A 22,556-nucleotide genomic window follows, 5' to 3' on the forward strand; every position below is an offset into this window, starting at 1 on the left:
TTCGTTTAGAACCAACGGTTATTTGCACTTTCCACCTGACTTCAGTGCTTGTGGCAGGGAATGACCACTGAGGCTCTTACATCCTGCAGAAGGGAAGCATTCAAACACCACCCAGCCCCAGATGGGCAGCACTCATTCTCTTTCCTACTGTATTTTTTTTTAATTAATTAATCTGGCTGCATCTGTTCTTGTGGCAAGAAGGACCCTTCTAGTTGTGACATACAGGGTCATTTTTTTAATTGTGATATGTGGGATCTACTTTTCTGACCAGGGGTCGAACTCTAGCCTCCTGCATTGGGAACATGGAGTCCTAGCCACTAGACCACCAGGGAAGTCCCTCTCTCCCCTACTTTGAATGTGCACCTTAGGTGTGAATAGAATCTACTTCTAGAGCACAATGAGGAGTCTCAGTCTGCCTTCTCCCTGTCAGCAGGTCTAGTGCATGTTGTTTGGAAAAAACTGAGCTGTTCTTGGAAATAGTTCTAGAACTTTTCACTCTTCTGCAGCTCATCACCCCAGCCCCTCAGTTAGGATGCATTACCATGACCGTACTCCATGTCTCCCATAAGCTTGTGATGGTGTCCAGAGTGGAATGGGCTTCCAATTCTCTGCACTGAGCACCTCTGTTTTCCTGGCATAAATAAATATCATAATTCCTGGTATCAGGGAATCAAGGTCCAGAGAGATGGAGAAAGCTGCACTTCCCACATCCCACTATGAAAGTGTCTTTCCTTTCATTTGAATCAAGAGCATCATCCCTTCTGTCCCCTTCCCCACCCCTGCTCCTACATATCTGGACATCCACTTGCTGCTGAAGGTCTGCTCAACCAGAAAGAGGCAGGACTGTTTCTTCGTGGCTAGTTTTCACTCTCTCCCCTTGAAGATAAGTGTACCCCTGAGGCACTGACTTTCATCCTAAAGCAATGGCTGGAAACCGTCAGAGATACAGCAGCATTTACTGGAAGCATTACATTTACGCTGTGTCGTTTTATTTTTTTTTTAATCTCTATTTGTGTAGTACAGTTCATGACCCTATAAAGGCTTTGGAGAGTGAAGAAAATTTAAATTACAAAAAAGGGGGGGCGGTGCAGGAGAGGTGGAGAACAGTGCCATGTAGGCTTCTGAGTCTCTCATAATTAATGTGTTGACAAGAAAGGACAGGACACCAGGGAATAAGGAACAGACTGGGGAGTTGGAAGCGATGGGTAGTGTCTGGTCTTTGGCATCTATACATAAACATACATTCGCTCAACCACCACTGGGCTACATACTGGCCATCCAAAATTTAAAATGCACAGCCTTACACTTAAAGTCCTCACAGGCTCGTCGAGGAAACAGATGTGTCAATAAAGCATTGTGCAGGGGCTGCTGATGGTTATGGGCAAGAGAGAGAGTGCGGGGAGTATGGGCCTTAGAGCAACAAGATCTGGGTTTGAATTCCAGCTGTAAAGCAGGGACTTCAGCCAGAATTTAGCTATGGGGCAAGTTACTTGATCTCTCTGAGCTTTCTCTGATCTATAAAATGGGGACAAACAACAACTTTACACCGCTGTTGTATAGGTTTGGAGAAGGAAGTGGCAACCCACTCCAGTATTCTTGCCTGGAAAATCCCATGGACGGAGGAGCCTAGTAGGCTACAGTCCATGGGGTTGCAAAGAGTCTGACACGACTGAGCGACTTCACTTTCATAGGTTATAGATAATGTGACTTAGGCACCTGGAATATGGAATGCCCCTGAAAATGGTACCTAACTGGGCTTGGCCCTGGCATCATTTTCATCCTCCTGGTCTTCACACGCTCTTTTACCAACTCCCTGCAGAAAAGACCGAACACTGACTCACATTTCCACACCTCATTTCCTCCTCTGCCAACTCAGAACACAGAAGACTCAGGAGCCATTTGGGCTAAAAGCATAGACCAGCCCCTACCAGTGCTGAGCTCCCTTCTGCAACACCCCAGGCAGTTATCCAGGATAGTGTTCTCCAGAGAGACAGAACCAATAGGAGATTTTATTAGAGAGACAGATACAGGTTGATTGATTGATCGACTGGATGATTTGTTGGTATTGATGCATACAATTATGGAGGCTAAGAAATTTCACAATCTACATCTTTTGTTAGCTGGAGGCCCAGGGAAGCTGGTGGTATAGTTTTGAGAACTGCAGAGTCAATGATGTAAGTCCCAGTCCAAGGGAGAAGACTGACATTCCAGCTCAAGTAGAGAAAGCAAATTTATCCTTCCTCAACCTTTCTATTCTGTGCAGGCTCTCAACAGATTGGGGGCTGGTCTGTCACACTGGGAGGGCAATCTGCTTTACTCAGAGAGTACAGAAGATACCAGGAGGGAGGGAATGAACGTGAGGCAGGAGCCAGCCCATGAAGGCTCCATGTGCAGGCTAAGGAGTGCGGATTTTGTGCCTTTGGAACGAATTGATTCTCCTGATAACCTGAAACCTTTGTTAGAAGGTGTGTGGCCAGAGATAGGAGAGTCTGGCCATGAGACAGAGGATGGAGGAGCTAAGTGTCTCCTGCCTTGGGAATTCACCCCACCTTTATGATTCTCAGAACTCAACCAACCAGCCTCACAGATTGGAGAGTTAGTGGAATCACAGCATGCTCTATAAGAAGTGTTCAGTGCTTTCTGCTGGATGGCTTGGGGCCCCTGGGAGGGTGGGGTGCAGGAGGAAGTGGTGCCAACTCCAGTCTCTCCTCTGGAGGTCAGTAATGAGATCCCACCAGCACCTGTTGGCCCGCAGTCATGGCATCACCACTGATGATGTATGAGTCCAACAGAACGATAAAGTCATGCAATGCCAGTGTTCACCAGCGTTGTCATCCATATTTTATGTCATAGCATGTAGGTATGAAGATGCAGCTGCTTCATCCCCAAGAAATGCCAAGGTGATGAGAGGAAGAAAACAAGAATCTCCCCTCCCACCTCCTGTGTACAGACAGGAAGTATGCTGAGCCCAGGCTGCGGGCAGAGCTCCCAGGCTGCTCTGGACCCATGTTCAAGGGTCCAAACTGCTGCTGCTGCGGAGTCGGCTGCTGGCCGGGAGGGTAGTACATCCCACTTCTCCTCCCTTCAGGTGGCAGCTCTGGCCCCTAGATTTTCTCTGATGGAATAGAGTGCCTCCCTGGTGTACGCAGAGCATCAGATCAGCTTCAGGAAGTGTGGCCAAGTAGGGCAGCGAGAGGCTGACCCCAGAGGTCAGGGGGCCCAGCTGGGAGCTTCTGATGCACAGCCACTGCCTGACCAGGGGTTCCGGAGGGGATGGTTCTGAGTTTCTCCTGCAGTTTGAGCTCACAGACATACAACTTTTATTTCGCAGATGCCAGCTCTCTCCTGGGTTCATTTTTTCTGATCCCAGGCATGGATTATTTTTTCATAATAGATGAAAGTTCTAGAAGCATGTTCTGAAACAAAACGAACAAAACAGACTCAGAAGGGCTAGTAAAAGCTAGTCCTGCCCACCCACCCAAGACTCTGTGTGTGTCACAAATATCCTAAATCCAAACAAAACCCTCTACAGAAGATAGTCCCCTCCCCACATCACCCAGAGAAGAATGTCCAGGTAAGAGGTTCTGTTCCCAGACAGCGTTGCAGCATAAGATCTGAATCCCACCTGCCATCTCCTCCTCCTCTTCCAGTTGTGCTTGTTGTGTCCAAAATCCAGGTCTAAAACTAAAAGGCCAACCTTTTCCTAATCTCCATCTTTGTCCCCTCCACAACTAACCAGAGTTCCTGACTTTGCAATAATGTGGAATGGGAACATGGATCCAAATGTAGATGATTCATTTTGTAATAATCGATCCTAAAAATAGACTACACTTAGGCTGACTGTAATGCAGGAGACCTGGGTTTGATCCCTGGGTCGGGAAGATCCCCTGGAGAAGGGAATGGCTACCCACTCCAGTATTCTTGCCTGGAGAATTCCATGGACAGAGGAGCCTGGAGGGCTACAGTCCATGGCTCACAAAGAGTTGGATATAACTGAATGACTATCACTTTCACAGGGAGAGCAAGCAGCAGCAATGGGAAAAGGAACTTGGGTTGGGTCAGACAAGTTTAGGGTAAAATTCCAGCTCATTCACTCATTCAATAAATATTCATTTATGTTCCTGCTGTGTCCCAAAGACTGTGGTTTACCACATCCTAATTGCATGACTTGGACAAGTCATCTACTTCCTTATTCTTAAATGGAAATAATCACAGGGTCACAATGAGGAAACCCATGTCAGTGTCTAGACCAGAATCAGGGACTCCATAAAATGGGAGACTTTCTCCCTCTTCTTTAGATTCTTTGGCAACTGATATATTATAGAAAACTTCTCTAGTAAAAAGTTCAATAAATTATAACAATCAGCCCTCCAAACATCCATCTAATTACCCGTGTTGATAATGCTGTGTCAAAAAAAGACCTTCTCAAATGAGGCAAAGAACCTAGAAGTCACAGAGATTTTAGATTTAGTACAATATTAAAAGTTTAAAGACACCATACACAACGATAAGAAATAAGCAGACTGGGAGAAAATCTTACAATGTGTATATTGACAAGGCATTAATATAATACCATAAAAGAGCTCCTAGAAACCACAGGAAAAACAAATATCTCAACAGAAAAATAGACAAGGATAATTCATGATAGAAATACAGATGGCTAATAAACATAGGAACAACTTTACTAGTGATCATGGAAATTTAAAGTAAAACAAAGGGAAACATTTCTAGTTTATCAGACTGAGGGTGGGGATAGATAATGACTGAGTGTGGAGACAGATAATGTCTGAGTGTGGATAAAAAGTGCTAATGTGCTGGAAAGAGGATAAATTGGCATAGTCCTTCCTGAGCAAAAATTGGCAGCATCTATCAAAATGTAAAATATGCATGCCTGTTAAAACCAATAATTCCACTTCTAGGTACCTATCACAGAGAAGGCGATGGCACCCCACTCCAGTACTCTTGCCTGGCAAATCCCATAGGCCGAGGAGCCTGGTTAGGCTGCAGCCCATGGGGTCGCGAAGAGTCTGACACAACTGAGTGACTTCACTTTCACTTTTCACTTTCATGGATTGGAGAAGGAAATGGCAACCCACTCCAGGGTTCTTGCCTGGAGAGTCCCAGTGACAGCAGAGCCTGGTGGGCTGCCATCTATGGGGTCGCACAGAGTCCGACACGACTGAAGTGACTTAGCAGCAGCAGGTACCTATCAAAGTATGTATGAAACATTCATTGCAACATTGTTTGCAGTAGAAAAAAGTTAGAATGGCTAAGTCGTCATTAAGTATCTTATGGTTCACCTATCTCATGGAAAAGCATGAAGCATATCCAACTGAGGCATCTCCATGGGTACTGAAATGAAGAGTTCCCAAGACATCTCATTAATTAATCAAAAGCAAATGGCAGAGACATCTCTACAGCAGGATCACATTTATATTTTTGAAAACATATAACAAATATATATGGACATATATTTGTACTCTAAGACAGATTATGAATGCAGTGAGGGAGGTAGGGGAACACAGCCTGTGCTGTTCACAGAGATGGCCTTTGGTGGAGGGAAATGGGAATTGAGTCCAGGTGAGAGTGAGAGATGAACCCTCATATAGTCAGATTCACATTTTACTCGGTGTCCTTTTATACTGATTGAATGTTTTTCAATGAACATGTATAACTTTAATTTGAAAACTAAGAAAAAAGACTCTTCTTTCAAACCAATAATAGTAGTACCCCTGGAGTGAGTCACACTCCCCTCTTACCTGAGCACTATACAAGCCTCCGAGCTGGTCTCTTGACTGCACTCTTATCCCCTGTCTTGGGCCATTTGGGCTGCTATTAAAAAAAATACCCTAAACTGGGGAGAAATGTAGGGACTTCTCTGGCAGTCCAGTGATTAATAATCCACCTTCCAGTGCAGGGAACATTAATTTGATCTCTGGTTGGGCAACTAAGATCCCACCTTCCTCGGGGCAACAAAGCTCACACGCAGCAACTACGGAGCCTGCAGGCCACAACTGGAATGCCCAAGTGCACAATGGAAGATCCTGAGTGCCTAATGCAGCCAAAAATAGATAAATATTTAAAAACAAAAGAAGAATAGAAATGTATTGCTCATATTTCTGGAGACTCGGGATTCTAAGACGAAGGCACTGGCAGATTCAGCGTCTGGTGTGAGCCTTCTTCCTGGCTCATAGATGGTCATCTTTTCATTGTACCCTCACATGGTGGGTGGGCTAGGGAACTAACTGATGCCCTCTTAAAAGGGCTCTAATCCCATTCAAAAGGGTTCCATCCTTATGACCTAATCACCTCCCAAATGTCCCACTTTCAAACACCATTGCACTGGGGGATAAGGTTTCAACATATGAATCTGGGGGAGACAAACATTCAGACTACAGCATCTCTACAATAGGCTCATCAGAAACAGTGATTTTAAAAATATATGTATCATGGGCTTCCACGGTAGTCCAGTGATTAAGAATTCACCTGCCAATGCAGGGGACATGAGTTCAGTCCCTAGTGTGGGAACTAAGATCCCATAAGCCCTGCAGCAACAAAGGCCACGTGCCACAACTACTGAAGCCCACGTACCCAAGAGCCCATGCTCTGCAACAAGAGAAACCACTGCAACGAGAAGCCTGCACACCACAACTTGAGAGCAGCCCCCACTCTCTACAACTAGAGAGAGCCCACACACAGCAAGAAAGACCTAGTGCAGCCAAAAATAAGTAAATTAATTAAATATATATATGTATCAGACCACCACCATTCCTGTGCCATCCAGCTCGAATTCCTTTCCATGGCCTATAAAGCCTGACATATCAGCTCTTGCCCATTTCAACCTCATCATCTCTAATTCTCCCCTCCATGATCACGCCCCAAGAGTGCTCCCTGGGACCTTAGCACACAGCTCACACCATCAGTCACACTGAGGTCCTTGGGTAGGTGGGGCAACACAGGCAGAGGGATTAGGAAGTACAAAGGTCCTCAGCACTGTGGAGCTACAGGAGAGTGCTCTTTATCATCACTTTAACATCACAAAAGATCAGAGGTGTTCACAGGGCAATCTTCTTCCTAATGCCAAAATCTTCCTACTCTACAGTGGTAGTTCATATTGGAATCACTGGTGAAGGTGAAGGTGAAGTCGCTCAGTTGTGTCCGACTCTTTGCAACCCCATGGACTGTAGCCTACAAGGCTTTTCCATCCATGGGATTCTCCAGGCAAGAATACTGGAGTGGGTTACCATTTCCTTCTCCAGGGGATCTTCCTGACTCAGGGACTCCCGCATTGGAGGCAGACGCTTTAACCTCTGAGCCACCAGGGAAGGCAGAGCTTTAAAAATACTGGTACTCAGGCTCTTTCTGCAGAGGTTCTTATTATACCATTTTTCAAAGCTTCCCTGCAGATTTAAAGTAGAATTGGGCATGAGAATGACTACTTTACAGCACCTCTGACAAGTGAAGGCATTCATTGATGAATGCCATTCCATACCCTCTCCATTACAGAGGGGAGCATGGGTTCCTAAAACTCAACCAGCCTTCCTCCCCATGCTCACTGGGCCAGGCTAAAAGGACTAAAAGTCTGCTCTTCATGCCTAATGAATTCCATCCTTAAAGAATCAAACTTGATAGAAACTTAATCAATAACTAACAGGCTTAGACTTGAAGAAACTGCGAGATTTCAGTGGTGATGTCAAGGAAAATGTCTTGGAGTATAAATCATGGCTCTTGCAGGTGGTTTTCCTGACCTTTTAAAATAGAGTGGATTTCTTTTGCAGGACAGTTCTCTGCAAGGGGAATGTGTGGCAAAGAAACTGGGGTCTCTACTTGAACTCATTTTATTCTGAAACACCAACTGCTACAATCAGAATGCATCTGACTGACCCTGAAAAATTCAGTTCTCTGGGACCTAATACAGTGTAAAAAACTGTTTATAGTCCATATATTGAAAGTGGATGCCAACAATCCTTTGCTTGATGCACTAATGTCTTTCCTTTTTTTGGCCGCACCACGAGGCATGTGGGACCGAATTTTCACCCCACAGAGATCGAACCCTGCACTGGAAGGTGGAGTCTTAACCACTGGCCACTGGGTAAGTCCCAACTGCTCTAATTTCTCATGCAAGCTCCCTCTGTTTGCAGTAAGTATGATGTGTCAGCCACAGTGCTCTGGAGTTGACAGCTGTGACCTCAATCTCCAAGTCTCCCTAACCATCTGGGGAGTGCAGTGGCCTGTCAACTCTGAAAGAGGCTTGGGGGAAAGTGACCATTAGTAGGAAAGCTCTGTGACCGAAGGCATTATTTATAATTCCTAGAAACATAACAAAGAAGAAAGGGGAAGATGAAAATAGAAAGAGGGCCTGTCACCCTCATCGTCTTTTCTCCAAGTTCTGCAGCATGGCCTGTCTCTCCCAAAATATAATCTGAGATGAAGAAATCTGCCTCAACTAAACACTGCCGTTCTTCCCTCAGTTCTCTGCCAATACAAAGGCTTCTCTCACATGGAAGGAGGTACAAGAGACAGAAAATGATGAAAATTGTCATACTGACTTCACAAATGCAGATAAGAAGCAGGGGTCACTGGCAAGATTACTCTAAGATGGTGAATCTCAACCCTGGTGGCATATTGCAATCACCAAGGGAGTTTTAAAAACACTGATCCTGCATCCCATCTCCAGAGCTTCTGGTTTAATTGGAATTGGATGGGTCCTGGGCTGGAGATTTTTTTTAAGCTCCAGATGACTAACTTAAGCCAGAGTGGAAAACCCTCCCATAGTTTGGCATAGGGTTCCAAGCACCCGTACAATGATCCTAAATATAATCAACCTCCAGAAAAGAGTATAAATTTGAAAAGAAAAAGCATTTTGGGAGAAAGTCTAGGTAGGATGATTCCTTCTCAAGGTATGGCATTAGTGCAGTAAGAAAATATCTCTAAATTCATAGAAGATATGAAACTGGGGTAGAGGGATTCAATTATTATTAACACAAAGAATGAAACAAAGGAAAAAGCAAGTGTGTGGGCTCAACAAAGCAAATCAGCTGAGAAATTCCCCTATTAACATGGGGGATTTTTCTTTTTAATGGGAAAAATAAAGTTCTTAGAAGCAAGCAGTGGGTAAAACATGAGTCACTCTTTTTTCCAGAATCAAGAAGAATCCACAGTAAATATCCATTGTGCCCTATGATAGCCAGGGAATGTTTATTCCATTGTGGCTTTTCAGAGAACAGAATTAAAATCAATACAATATTGATTTTAGTCTTTGTGGAATATGTCACAAATGTTTGTATATGACTTTTAAATGCCAGAATTATTAAAACAGTGGAGTACACCCTCCTTCCTTAGTGAGACAAGGGCAACTCAAGGTTACAAATGATCCCTCCTCTGATTTATATTTTCCATATTATGTTATAAAGTGCAACTCCATTCCAAGCACTCCTCTGTTACACATTATCTAGCACTATGGGTTCTCCATTGCCTCCCTGCAAAGCTTCCATGCCCCCTTCTCCAGTCTTCTTTATCTCTGAAGTTTTCCTTACTACCCTGTGCTCCAGACACACATGGCCCCCAGACAGCTCTGCTTTATCACACCTCTCAGCTTTTGTCCATGTTCTCCTTGTACTGAGATAGCCTTCTTCCATGTACCCCAGTCCTCCCAGGTCTAGAGAAACTCATATCTCTCAAGACTCATTTCAAAAGTAATTTCAACTATAAAGCTTTTCCTGACCTGTCTGTAAAGAACTGACCTCTCCCCCTTTTGCCCACTATACCCTCTAACATGCACACTTACACTTGACCATTTATATGTTTACCTAATTCCCCATCCAGGCTCAGAGAGCTCTGGTGGCAGAGATGGTGATTCATTTATATACCAGCACTTATAAGACTAATTGATAGAAAGTTTTCAATAAGCTTATTTTATGAATTGAGCTTAACTGAATGTACTGAATGAATTTAACACTCCATAAATTAACCTCGCTCTCTCTCTCAACACACACATATACACACAAAGAAGGAGGGAAGAGAAGGCTAAGAAGGGATAAGAAGGCTAAGAAAGGAAGAGAAGGCTAAGAAGAGTCCAGAAGGGGGACACCTCTTATGAAATTTCCATGATCAGTCAGATTGTCTGACCTTACTTACCATGGATGTTCTTCGCCCAGGGGCTGCAGGCAGAAGTGAGGGGCTGTTTTCCCGGTGTGGAAAGCCCTGGCAAGAGCTATTTCGAGAAGTGGAGCTTCCTGAGTCACTGTACAGCTGTCCCTTTTCAGAAAACAGTCTGGACAGGAAACTGGCCTTGCGACTGCCAGGGTAAGATCTGTCTCTTGCCTCTTGGACCCTGCTGTCTGTCATGCTGCCATCGCTGTGTCTGCAGTGACTGTGCAAGTCTGCAAGAGGTTCCCCTGAGGGTTGTAGGTCCTGGGACTGCTCCCAGGGTCCTGTTGTATGTGATGGACAATGCCTAGGAGCCATCTTTGTACCTAGCCAGGAGTGAGGTCTTATATTCTGCAAGCCAAATAAAGAATGGTCTGGCTGCTGTCCTGGGTGCTGAATTCTAGCACTGTCGTCCCAGGGACATGGGCTGTGGACATGGAGCTGTCCGTTGTGCTGATTCTTCTCAGCCCAGTCTTTTTTACTATAGCAAGGGTCTACATCAAGTTGCCTGGCCTGTGGGATATGCCACGTGGTTTTAGAATTCGGCACATTGACTCGGATTACTTGCTGTTGATTGTTGGCTTGAAGTAGGGAGATTTTTTCAGGGAAGGGAGAGCAAGTCATACACTCCTGGGTCACCGAATATTTTTTCAAATGGAACGGAAGTCTCCTTTCATCCTCAATGCCCTGACTGCTGGATTTGTCATAAAGTGCCCTCATGATTTTCCTGATGCCCAGATGAAATATTTCCAGTATGTTGAGAAACAAAGAGATGGCTGCAATGCTATGCATAAAGAGCATGAAAATGGTCTTCTCTGTGGGCCTGGACACAAAGCAATCCACTGCATTGGGGCAAGGAGGTTGAGTACATTTGTAAAGAGGGTGCATTTGAAACCCATAGAGAATATATTGGCCTACCATGAACCCTACTTCCAGCACAGATCTGGTCAAGACATGTAAGACATAAGTACGCAGCAGACATCCTTTCAATGGGACTTTTTGGATCCTCTTCTGCTCCTCTAATTTCCTCAGTTCTCTATCCATCCTTTGCTGATCCTCCAATTCAAGCTCTGGATTCTCCATCTGGGCTCTAAGCTGTGACTTCTTCCTCTGCCTTTCCTTTTCAAAGGCCCTGAGTCTATACAGTGCATGGCCCATATATACTAGAGAGGGAGAAGACACAAAAATGATCTGTAAAACCCAGAACCTGATCAAGGAGATAGGGAAAGCAGTATCATAACACACAGTGTTGCAACCTGGCTGCTGGGTGTTGCAGGCAAATGCTGACTGTTCATCATCCCAGACATCTTCAGCAGCCACACCAAGTATCAGCATTCGGAAAATGAAGAGGATGGTCAGCCAGATTTTCCCCACCATGGTTGAATGGGAGTGAACGTCCTCTAAGATGCCACCCAATAAATTCCAATCCCCCATGGTAAGAGACTAATGTCTGAAACATACAGAAAACACTAAGATTAATAGAATCCAGGTATAATATATAAAAACACGATCAATACAGCAGGTCCTCTCTTCATGTCAATAAAACTATGAAGGATTTTCCAGCCCTAATACTTATGGTTCATGCTTGCTGAAATATTTCTAAGGAATAGGTTTTGGAAAAAATACTAAAGACCCTCCCCAGTCCAACCCAATTCCTTCCTATCCTCTTCTCTCCTACACAAAGTTGACTGTCATTCTAGTATACTCATTGGCCATCATATTTGTACAGTACATTCTATTCCATAATTTTGCTTATTTTTCTAACATATGAGATGCCATATTTACCATACATCCTACAGGGTCTTAAAGAAGTCTCAACTTCTTTAGGAAGTCTTCCCCAGCCATCTCAAGTCAGAGGGATTTTCCCATGTCTGAATTCATACAACACTGGTGCTTGTATTACTCACTTGGTACCGTGCCCAAAATGAGCTTTGTGATAGTTGTCCTATGTTCTCTTTTCTGAAAAGCTACTCTTTTTACAGACAGAGATGCTTTCTATTTCATTTTGATCTTGACATATGAAGGCATCAATAAATAAGAGTGAACTGAATTGTCTTTTCTTTTTAAAAACTCAGCTCCTTGACTCTATCACTGGAAAAATCATCAACATTAAAACCAAGTAGATCCTCATTATATATTATCGATGGCTCCTACTGCAAGACTGAAAATACAAGTAGAGAGAATAGAACTCAGCCAAATAAACCCTCAGGAACTGGCACAGGGTAGCAGTAAAGATTAAGCAGGCTCAGAAGCAGTACCAGCAATGACATATGATTAGATCTACAAAGCCATATCTGAACAGAAGATTTTCATGGAAGCTCTGCTTACTTAGAAGAAAAGTGAATATAACTGCTATGCTAGCAAGCTTGGGAGCTGTGAAAGAATCAAAGCATAGCTGACATGAATGGGTCATTGGGTTCACCTTGAAAAAAACAAGACATCTTTCAAGGTTCAATGAGGTTAAAATACTTGAGGGTTTACAGGCTTCTAATGTGGATGACTTCCAGATATGAAAGAAACAGAGGAAAAACAGGTAAGTGTTAAGTTAAACTAATAATGAAACAATCCTCTCCTTCCACAATTCATTTATTCAATAATGTGTACTATAATTTATCATATAGGCATTGTGCTAGATAGCAAGGAATTCAACAATGAACAATAAATACATACTTCATTCAGGCCTCACAGTACTTAGTCACCAGGAATTCCCAGTAACATATAAAATGGACAGTGAAAAAGTTATGAATATCAAATAAAAAATATAAGAGGAAAAAAACCCACAGAATTGTTATATTTCCCCTACTTATCTCCAAACACAAAAGTAAATTCCAGATGGAATAAAGTATTAAATGTAAAACAATTAAACCATAGAAGTATTGAAGTAAAATTAAAGAGAATGTCCTATAATGTTGAAATAGAAGGAGGCTTTTTAAGTACATCAATACCAGAAATTATAACTAGGGAAAAAATTAGATTTTACCCAACAAAACTGAATAGCAAAAGTGGAGATGTCCAGAAGGTATTTGGGTCTAGAGAATAACAACAAAAGATGCAAACCACAGATAAACAAGCATTTGTAAATAATTATTGAATAGGTTGAGATCACCTAGGGACAAAAAGGAAAAATAAGCCAATGGCAGAACCCTGAGAAACAGCATGGTAAAAAAAGTCTACAAATGAAAATGAGAAACGGCCAATGAGAAAGAGGGGGAAAAACTATAAGGGTGAAGTCACTGAAACCAAAGCAGGACAGAGTTTCAAGGAAAGAACAGTTGACAATATCAAATACCACTATTTAAATCAATTTAATGGGGGGATAGATCATGCTCAGGGATTAGAAAACTAAACATTTATAAAGATGTCAATTCTTTCCAAATTCACTCATCTGTAGCTCACTGAATAAAGTCCTATAAACATATATATGTACATATATGTATATGAGATGTATATATATGTGACTAAGTGTGGAGAGAAGACCCAGAAGGCACACATGAGGAAGTTCATATAGGTTACTGGAGGTCTGTAGGAGAACATGAGGGTGGAAGGAAGAGCGTGAAGGCAGAGGCAAAAAGATAAAGGACACGCTTCTAAGGAAGCACGACTGATTCTCCACTAGTACACACATTTATATAAATGCATACCTGTATGTACATACATATGCATAAACACCTTTTAAAATAAAATTTAAAAGCAGTAGGTACCTGTCAGAATCTAGCAGAGGTATTAATGAGTCTTTTCTATTTTACTCCACGCTGCCGCTGTTAAGTTGCTTCAGTCGTGTCCGACTCTGTGTAACCCCATAGACGGCAGCCCACTAGGCTCCCCCATCCCTGGGATTCTCCAGGCAAGAACCCTGGAGTGGGTTGCCACTTCCTTCTCCAGTATTTTACTTCATCACTTGTTCAAAATTCAAAAATTCAAAATGTAGTCATATCTACCACTTGCAAATAAAAGTTAGATTATAAAATTTTGTACTATTGCCTCACTAACTGAAACAATAATTTACTAAGTTCTATCCTCTCATAAAGAGTTTCAGTCCTTTCCCATAATTATTCCTTTAATAATATCTGGCCATTATTCTTTATTAAAAACTAACTCCTTTAGCACTTAAAAAAAAATCTAGAGCTTCTATTTTATATAAAAACCTGAAAGTGAAAAAGCTAACTCATTTTATTAACTTATTCTCGATTTAGAAATCCTAAACTATTTAATGTTCTTCTTGCCACTATCTCTTTAAAATATAGAAATTATAATTTTTAAATAGCAAGAAAACTGGAAATAGGAAATACATGAAACATAAAAGCAATCATGCATATTAGCATGCAAGAGTGAGATCCTTTAGACAAATATTTGTTTCCTCAGGTCCAAGTAATAATCTTGAATTTTCTTTCATTATCAAATAAAATATAAAGAAGCTGGTGCTCCTTTTCTGAGTTTTACTTCAAATATTACCTTTGTATCCCCACAGGAATTTCCTGTATTTCTCCCAAACAAAAGAGATACTATATATTTACCACTTACCTTAGGAGTAGATAAAAAAATGACTGGGCTACAAGAACCTTCAAGTTGGACCATGTGTGGCTAATTAGTGGAACTGCTGCTGGTTGCAGATATAAAGGCTCTGACCTGCTGGCTGTGGGGACCAGTTCAGAATAAGCTCAGTAATTTTGATCAATGGAGTCTAACCTAGTCCTCCCCTGAGGTCAAGATGTCCTTTGGTGCTTTCAAATTTTCTTGTTTTTTCCTAATTGGCATGAGGTTGGAGCCCCTCCTAGTGTACCATATTTGGAAATGAAAAGTGAAACAAATGAGAATTTTCCTTTTTCATTTGTGGGTGATTACAGTGATTTGAATTTCAGTGCATTTCTTTCAGTCAATTGATTGCTCTGTGAATCGATGTCACAGATCAATGGGTCATGTCCAATTTCATCAAGAGCTGCCTGGGGCAAGTCTGGCCTCACCAAATGGGAACAAGTAATAATAGAGTGACAATCAAACCCCAAGTGTTCTTGCAAATCATGTCAGGCTGAAAGGAGAAAGAGCTCAAAAGGAAATTAAACATTTTCAGACCACCAAGAGGGGGCTGTGCCTGTCTGTAGATTATGTGTTCTAGCAATATTCTATTAGGCTGAAACAGGCAGCTCAGGAAAAAATTTGTTTTTTCCAGTAGAGAATCTGAAAACCTTAGAAACCCATCTCAAAGTTTTATAAAGTGTTTGAATTCAGCGAGGTCAAATGATTTGCCCAAGGCAAACAGAGACCAGATCTTCTAACTCCCAGCCCTGCAGAATCTTCCGTTCGTCACATCTCGAGTACATAATCTTACTGTCACCTTAGAGGAGTTGAGAGCAGTGGTGTCACTAGAACACAAGAATGGCTTCAAGTCACAGCTCTGAGGCAAACTTCTAAGCCTGGTCTTTTCCATATAATATATAGAAAGTACATAAAATCATTCCTAAGTATCATCTGCCCATATATTTAGTTTTAAAGAAAGGATGATAATGACAGGTAGACAGGTTGAGGTGGGGAGGTTAAATTTCCACTACCCTGGCACACTAGCCTCAAGTACAAACTGACAGAATTAACTAGAGGTGAAATCACACAATGTATTAATATGTGTATTTGCATAGTTTTGGGTATATTGTCCAAGAAAGCCCTTGACATTTACTCCTAAAGTTCACCTGCACAGTAATGAATTTAAAACCTTAAATGCATTTTACCAGAATCCAAATACTAAATTCGTATGTTTATAAGGGTATATAAAATAAGACCTAACATTAGGTGCCTCAAGGGAAGGTAACATGATGAGGAAGAGGTGAGATGAATACTTTTACACGGAATTCTCTAAATGTGTTACCTACTCAAAAAAATATATATATAAATGTTCAAGCTAGAAAGAAAAAATAAATAAATAAATGCAACCATACATCTGATTTTTTAAAAAGTCTTCAGCATATGAATCAATCTAATCTTTACTCTTTAAGACTTTGAGCAACTAAGTGAATTATCTTTAAGACAGGCACAGAACAAATAACTCTACAAACCTCAAGAAGTAACTGAAATGTCCTGATGAGGTCAGTAATGTTGGCACTGCACAGCTGTGGGAAACACAGGAGCACCACCGGGTTGAGCTTCATCAAAACTCACCCGAGGGTTCAGCAAAAATTAGCATACCAGAGGCTGAGGATTCACTGTCATAGAAGACAAGTTTGGTTTTGTTTATTTTTCTAAAAGTCCTACTTTTACACCAAAAGTTTTGCTGAATCTGTGGAGTCATTAGTAGGTTTAAAACACACTCAGATATGAAACAGAAGGGAACAGAAAGGTTAGCGAGAATAAACATCTCAGGGTAGAGAAAGAGGCACAGGTTCATAGCCTCCGCCTTTGTGCTCTCAATGGTCTCCAGTAATCACAATGTCATTTTGTTCACACCTGGTGATATAAACTCCTGTGGGCAGAAGCGAGATCCCCTTAAGACTCATGACTTGCTTTATTGCAGTGGTTTGGAACCAAACCTGCAATATCCCTGAGGTCTGCCTAGACACACATCACCAAGATATCAGGTAATTCACTCAACCCCTAGCTCTTGAAACATTTTCTGCACTTCTTTTTTTTTTTTATGGAGTACTCTCTTCAAAAATGTTTACAATGTGGATCTTTGAGTGATAAATCTTACTGAACTTTCACATGTGAATAACAATATAAATTAACAACTGCTATAAATGAAATGTCTAATCCGAATAAAGAAAACTATAAGAGGTTTAGAGAAAAAAAAAATTTTTTTTAGCTCTAATACTTTAAAAATAGTTTTCTTACAGCAAGCATTGCCCTTCAAAAGAGTAAGGTCAGTATGATTCCTGTTCTTCGCACAATGATCTACTATCTAAAAGTCTTTAGATTTTTCTTATTATCTTTAATATTCCTAATTTCAGTACGTGTCTAGATATGGGGTACTTTTTGCCATTGGGCACCCTATGGTGTCTCAATCTTTAACTTTTCTTCTTCTGACCTTGTGTGTTACTTGAATGCTGGGACATCTACTTATGTCCTTCATCCCACTTCTAGATTCGTATCATCAGTTCAGTCGATCAGTCGTGTCCGACTCTGCAACCCCATGGACTGCAGCACGCCAGGCTTCCCAGTCCATCACCAACTCCCAGAGTCTGCTCAAACTCATGTCCATCAACTCGGTGATGCCATCCAACCATCTCATCCTCAGTCATCCCCTTCTCCTCCCACCTTCAATCTTTCCCAGCATCAGTTCAGTTCAGTTCAATCACTCAGTCGTGTCCGACTCTGCGACCCCATGAATCGCAGACGCCAGGCCTCCCTGTCCATCACCAACTCCCGCAGTTCACTCAGACTCACGTCCATCGAGTCAGTGATGCCATCCAGCCATCTCCCTTCTCCTTCTGCCCCCAATCCCTCCCAGCATCCGAGTCTTTTCCAATGAGTCAACTCTTCGCATGAGGTGGCCAAAGTACTGGTTTCAGCTTTAGCATCATTCCTTCCAAAGAAATCCCAGAGCTGATCTCCTTCAGAATGGACTGGTTGGATCTCCTTGCAGTCCAAGGGACTCTCAAGAGTCTTTTCCAACACCACAGTTCAAAAGCATCAATTCTCCGGCACTCAGCTTTCTTCACAGTCCAACTCTCACATCCATATATGACCAATGGAAAAACCATAGCCTTGACTAGACAGACTTTTGTTGGCAAAGTAATGTCTCTGCTTTTCAATATGCTATCTAGGTTGGTCATAACTTTTCTTCCAAGGAGTAAGCATCTTTTAATTTCATGGCTGCAGTCACCATCTGCCGTGATTTTGGAGCCCCCCAAAAATAAAGTCTGACACTGTTTCCACTGTTTCCCCATCTATTTCCCATGAAGTGATGGGACCACCTGCCATGATCCCAGCATCAGGGTCTCTTCAAATGAGTCAGTTCTTCACATCAGGTGGCTAGAGTATTGGAGTTTCAGCTTCAGCATCAGTCCTTCCAATGAGTATTCAGGACTGATTTCCTTTAGGATCTAGTGATTTGATCCCCTTGTTGTCCAAGGGACTCTCAAGAGTCTTCTCCAACACCACAGTTCAAAAGCATCAATTCTTCGGCACTCCACTTTCTTTATAGACCAACTCTCATGTCCATACATGGCTACTGGAAAAACCATAGCTTTGACTAGACAGACCTTTGTTGGCAAAGCAATGTTTCTGCTTTTTAATATGCTGTCTAGGTTTGTCATAGCTTTTCTTCCAAGGAGCAAGTCTTTTAATTTCATGGCTGCAGTCACCATTTGCAATGATTTTGGAGCCCAAGAAAATAAAGTCTCTCACTGTTTCCACTGTTTCCCCATCTATTTCCCATGAAGTGATGGGACCAGATGCCATGATCTTAGTTTTCTGAATGTTGAGTTTTAAGCCAACTTCTTCACTCTCCTCTTTCATTTTCATCAAGAGGCTCTTTAGTTCTTCTTTGCTTTCTGCCATAAGGGTGGTATCATCTGCATATCTGAGGTTATTGATATTTCTCCCAGCAATCTTGATTCCAGCTTGTGCTTCATCCAGCCCGGCATTTCACATGATGTACTCTGCATACAAGTTAAATAAGCAGGACAACTGTATAGAGCCTTGATGTACTCCTTTCCTGATTTGGAACCAGTCTGTTGTTTCATGTCCAGTTCTGCTGCCTCTTGACCCACATACAGATTTCTCAGGAGGCAGGTCAGGTGGTCTGGTATTCCCATCTCTTGAAGAATTTTCCAGTTTGTTGTGATCCACACACTCAAAGGCTTTGGCATAGTCAATAAAGCAGAAGTAGATCTTTTTATGGAACGCTCTTGCTTTTCCAATGATCCATCGGATGTTGGCAATTTGATCTCTGGTTCCTCTGCCTTTCCTAAATCCAGCTTGAACATCTGAAAGTTCACAGTTCACATACTGTTGCAACTTGGCTTGGAGAATTTTGAGCATTACTTTGGTAGCATGTGAGATGAGTACAATTGTGCAGTAGTTTGAACATTCTTTGGCATTGCCTTTCTTTGGGATTGGAATGAAAACTGACCTTTTCCAGTCCTCTGGCCACTGCTGAGTTTTTCAAATTTGCTGGCATATTGAGTACAGCTCTTTCAGAGGATTTGAAATAGCTCAACTGAAATTCCATCACCTCCACTAGCTTTGTTTGTAGAGATGCATCTGTATCCACTCTATTTTCATTCCATTTTACCTTTATTTTAAATGTTTTTTATATTTCTACTTGGTTATTTCTTACACCGCACTGCCAAAATCTTTTTTTCCTTTTAGTGTTTATTGGGTTTATCTTAGATCTTTATGGTCTTATGTAATCCAGTTTGTTTTCTTGTGATTCAGTGGTATCTCTTAGTTGCTTCTTTACTTTGGCTTGTGAACCCATTTACCCGGTAGTAAGGGTTCTGAGTGACAGTATGCACTGAAGAAGGGCTAAGGGCCAGCTGAGGGCTTGGCTAGGCTGAGGACTGAAAGAAAGGGGAAAAGACAAGCTTTATGGCAGACAGGCCCAGAACTATACAACCCCAGTTCATTATTTCAGTTTGTTATCTACCAAGTAATTGTTTAGATCAGGGCTTCCTTCCCATGCAGAAACTGGGAGAAATGGCAATTTCCTCAGTAACTTCAGAGCCCCAAGCCTAGACTGTAACCTACCAGTACCATCAGTCTGAAGAGAGAGGGATGGATAAATAATGCATAGTTAGGCAATCCTTACCTGCTTTTCCCAGATCTTCACCCAAAAGGAACTTTTGCACTGCCCTGATTTTGTCTGTGAGGACCCCTGGGGCACTGTTCACTGTACCAGTACCTGCTGTGACAAAGCAGGCAAAAGCAACTGGTTTGCTCCAATGAATCTACTCCAGCACATTTAGCCAGCCACGCCTCTACCAAGAACCACTTCAAAATAGCCCCAAAGGACCCTGGGCATTTTATCTTTTTTCCATTTTAATTACTATCTAAACACAATAAAACATTCTAATACACAATAAAAGAAACATTCTAATCAGAATATAACAGAACTTTACATGGTTTTATTTATACATTACTGGTAATGAAAGCAAACTTTATACAAAAAGTTTTATACAAATAAAAAAATCCTTGGCTAGGCACAGCCATTCATGTGTGTGTATACACCCACACATATACACACAAAGTATTTTACATCATTATAATTATACATATTTACAGATACACTATTTAAATTATTTTACAATTTAACAAAATGAGGACAGGCAATTACAAAAGCAAATAAAAATGGATGAAACAAACTAATCGTTGAGTTTAAAATGCTACAAAACTATTTTTAAAAATCTAGAAAAGAAAGTCATTTCTTTGAAATATCAAAACTAAGATTTCAGTACTGTTTCATTGTTGCTTTTACCTTAATAGTAAGTTGTAACCTGCTTAGAAATAAATATTCTGACCAGTAACAGGTGAGCAGTCACATTGATGACAGGAACAAGTTGACCATGTTGGCCTGAAGTTAAGAGTCAGCAAGTAATAACAAATGCAGATTATTATCTGGTAATCAAATATGTCATAAAACTGCCCTCTCCTGCTCCATTAAAAACATGAAGAATTCCAAGCTTTTGTGTAGTATGCACTATCAATTAAGACTCCAAGAAACTCAGCAACTTATCTGTAATATAAGAAAATGCTAAAGTTATGATTCTGTTTTCTGATATGATCATTTCATAAAGTGCTGTTCTTTCAAGTGACTTCTACTTAGACAATGTGTGCGTGTGTGTGTGTGTTAGTCACTTAGTCATGTCAGACTCTTTGCAACCCCATGAACTCTAGCCTGCTAGAATCCTCTGTTCATGGGATTCTCCAGGTAAGAATATTGGAGTGGGTTTCCATGACCTTCTCCAGGGGATCTTCCTAATCCAGGGATTGAACCTGGGTCTCCCTTGTTGCAACCAGATTCTTAACCATCTGAGCCACCAGGGAAGCCCTAGATAATACTGGTGGTTAAAGAACTAGCTTTTTACAGAATCAGGTTGGTAACTTTATCATTACACTCTCCTTTTGACAAGAATTTAATGAGACTATAGTACTTGTGAGTCTGAGTGAACTCCGGGAGTTGGTGATGGACAGGGAGACCTGGTGTCCTGCCATTCATGGGGTCACAAAGAGTGGGACACAACTGATCGACTGAACTGAACTGATAGTACTTGAAGAAAAAAAATCAGCAAAGAAACAAACTAGTAATGAAATAACATACTATTTGTGCTATCATGCAAGCAAATAAAATGTCAAGTATCAAATCCATGAAAAAATTGTACATTTGCAATGGAATTTGGAAATTTCAAACTAATAAACATCACTTCCAGATACAAGTTAATTGTTTCATGAATGGACATTATCTTCAAAAAGAGAATGGAAGTCACATTTTATAACAATGTTCAGATAAAACCACAGTTTAATTTCCTAAAGGTAGTGAAAAAATTTTAATTTATTTATAATGAATCTGAAAAATAATCAGGCAATTTTCGCATCAAACTATTTTTTTAAGGTTCTTTAGAATAAGTTTTTTCTTCAAATTCCCCAGTATTCAATTTTACGTTCTGAATTACATATATAGAATTTTAACTTCACATAAACTACTAAGTATCTTTTGAAGATTTCATTAACAAACTAGTTGCTCTAAGAGGATACTGAAATTAACAGATTATCTAAAAGATAGTAATTCATACTAAGTTTAAGAACAGATTTTTATAACTCAAAAATATTCAGAATCCTCACAATGAGATCAATGTCCAAATATGGTTTTTATTAAGATTTACCTATAAAGTTGGGTGTTTTGGATTCAAATGACTACAAATCAACTGAAAAATAGTGATTTGTTAAATATCTTTACAATTTTCCTTACAGAAAAATCCAAAATAGTTAGGCAACTGGCCTAGGCCTTAAAGAAAAAAATCTGATACGTATTGCCTTAATAAATTTGTACAAGAATGGCTTAAAGAAACATGTCTGTGTACATTATTAATAATTAATGTGGTAAATTGTGTCACCTCTTCAGATGACAATGGATTTCATGTTTTTAAATGTATGTTTTGTATTTAAAGTATTTTAGCACTCAATTAAAAATGAGAAAAATGTTAAATTACAGTGACTGCACAGACTTCACTGGCTATGAAATACACTGCTATTCAAGAATGTTTTCTTTTCTTTCTTTTGGCTGCACCATATGGCACACAGGATCTTATTTCTCCGACCAGGGATCGAACTGAGGCCCCCTGAAGTGGAAGCACAGAGTCTTAACCCCTGGGCCTCCAGGGAATTCCCTCAAGAATGTTTTCTTTTCTTTATCTATAAAAATTTATCAATCATCAAATGGATTTGCCCCCGCCTTAGACTCATGAGCATACAGAAGGTGGAGG

At 41.1% G+C, this 22,556-nt stretch overlaps 2 protein-coding genes across 5 annotated transcripts in view; both read right to left on the reverse strand.

Annotated features, from left to right (window-relative positions):
- Nucleotides 1-1,989: 1,989 nt before the first annotated feature.
- On the reverse strand, nucleotides 1,990-20,033 carry GJA10 (gap junction protein alpha 10). The gene is made up of 2 exons (XM_019967347.2): nucleotides 10,138-20,033; nucleotides 1,990-3,416 (listed from the first exon to the last, which is right to left on the reverse strand). Exons 1-2 carry the CDS (start codon nucleotides 11,581-11,583, stop codon nucleotides 3,378-3,380), a joined length of 1,485 nt encoding a protein of 494 aa, XP_019822906.2. The 5' UTR covers nucleotides 11,584-20,033; the 3' UTR covers nucleotides 1,990-3,377.
- Nucleotides 20,034-20,181: 148 nt separating this feature from the next.
- CASP8AP2 (caspase 8 associated protein 2) overlaps nucleotides 20,182-22,556 on the reverse strand; it is a 35,060-nt gene continuing 32,685 nt past the window's right edge. For all 4 annotated transcript variants that reach the window (XM_070796072.1, XM_070796070.1, XM_019967350.2 and 1 more), the window contains exon 11: nucleotides 20,182-20,809. In XM_070796072.1, coding sequence (XP_070652173.1) covers nucleotides 20,806-20,809 — 4 coding nt within the window. In that variant the 3' untranslated portion in view covers nucleotides 20,182-20,805. The remainder of the gene's footprint in view (nucleotides 20,810-22,556) is intronic.

This window comes from Bos indicus, chromosome 9 (genome assembly GCF_029378745.1).
Source record: "Bos indicus isolate NIAB-ARS_2022 breed Sahiwal x Tharparkar chromosome 9, NIAB-ARS_B.indTharparkar_mat_pri_1.0, whole genome shotgun sequence".
Lineage (NCBI taxonomy): Eukaryota > Metazoa > Chordata > Mammalia > Artiodactyla > Bovidae > Bos > Bos indicus.

Coding starts and splice junctions, on each gene's coding strand:
- GJA10 (XM_019967347.2), bottom strand. CDS start 11,583: ATGGGGGATTGGAATTTATTGGGTGGCATCTTAGAGGACGTTCACTCC. Junction 3,417..10,137: donor CTGGGCGAAGAACATCCATG/GTAAGTAAGGTC, acceptor GTTTTGTTTCAG/AACATGCTTCTAGAACTTTC.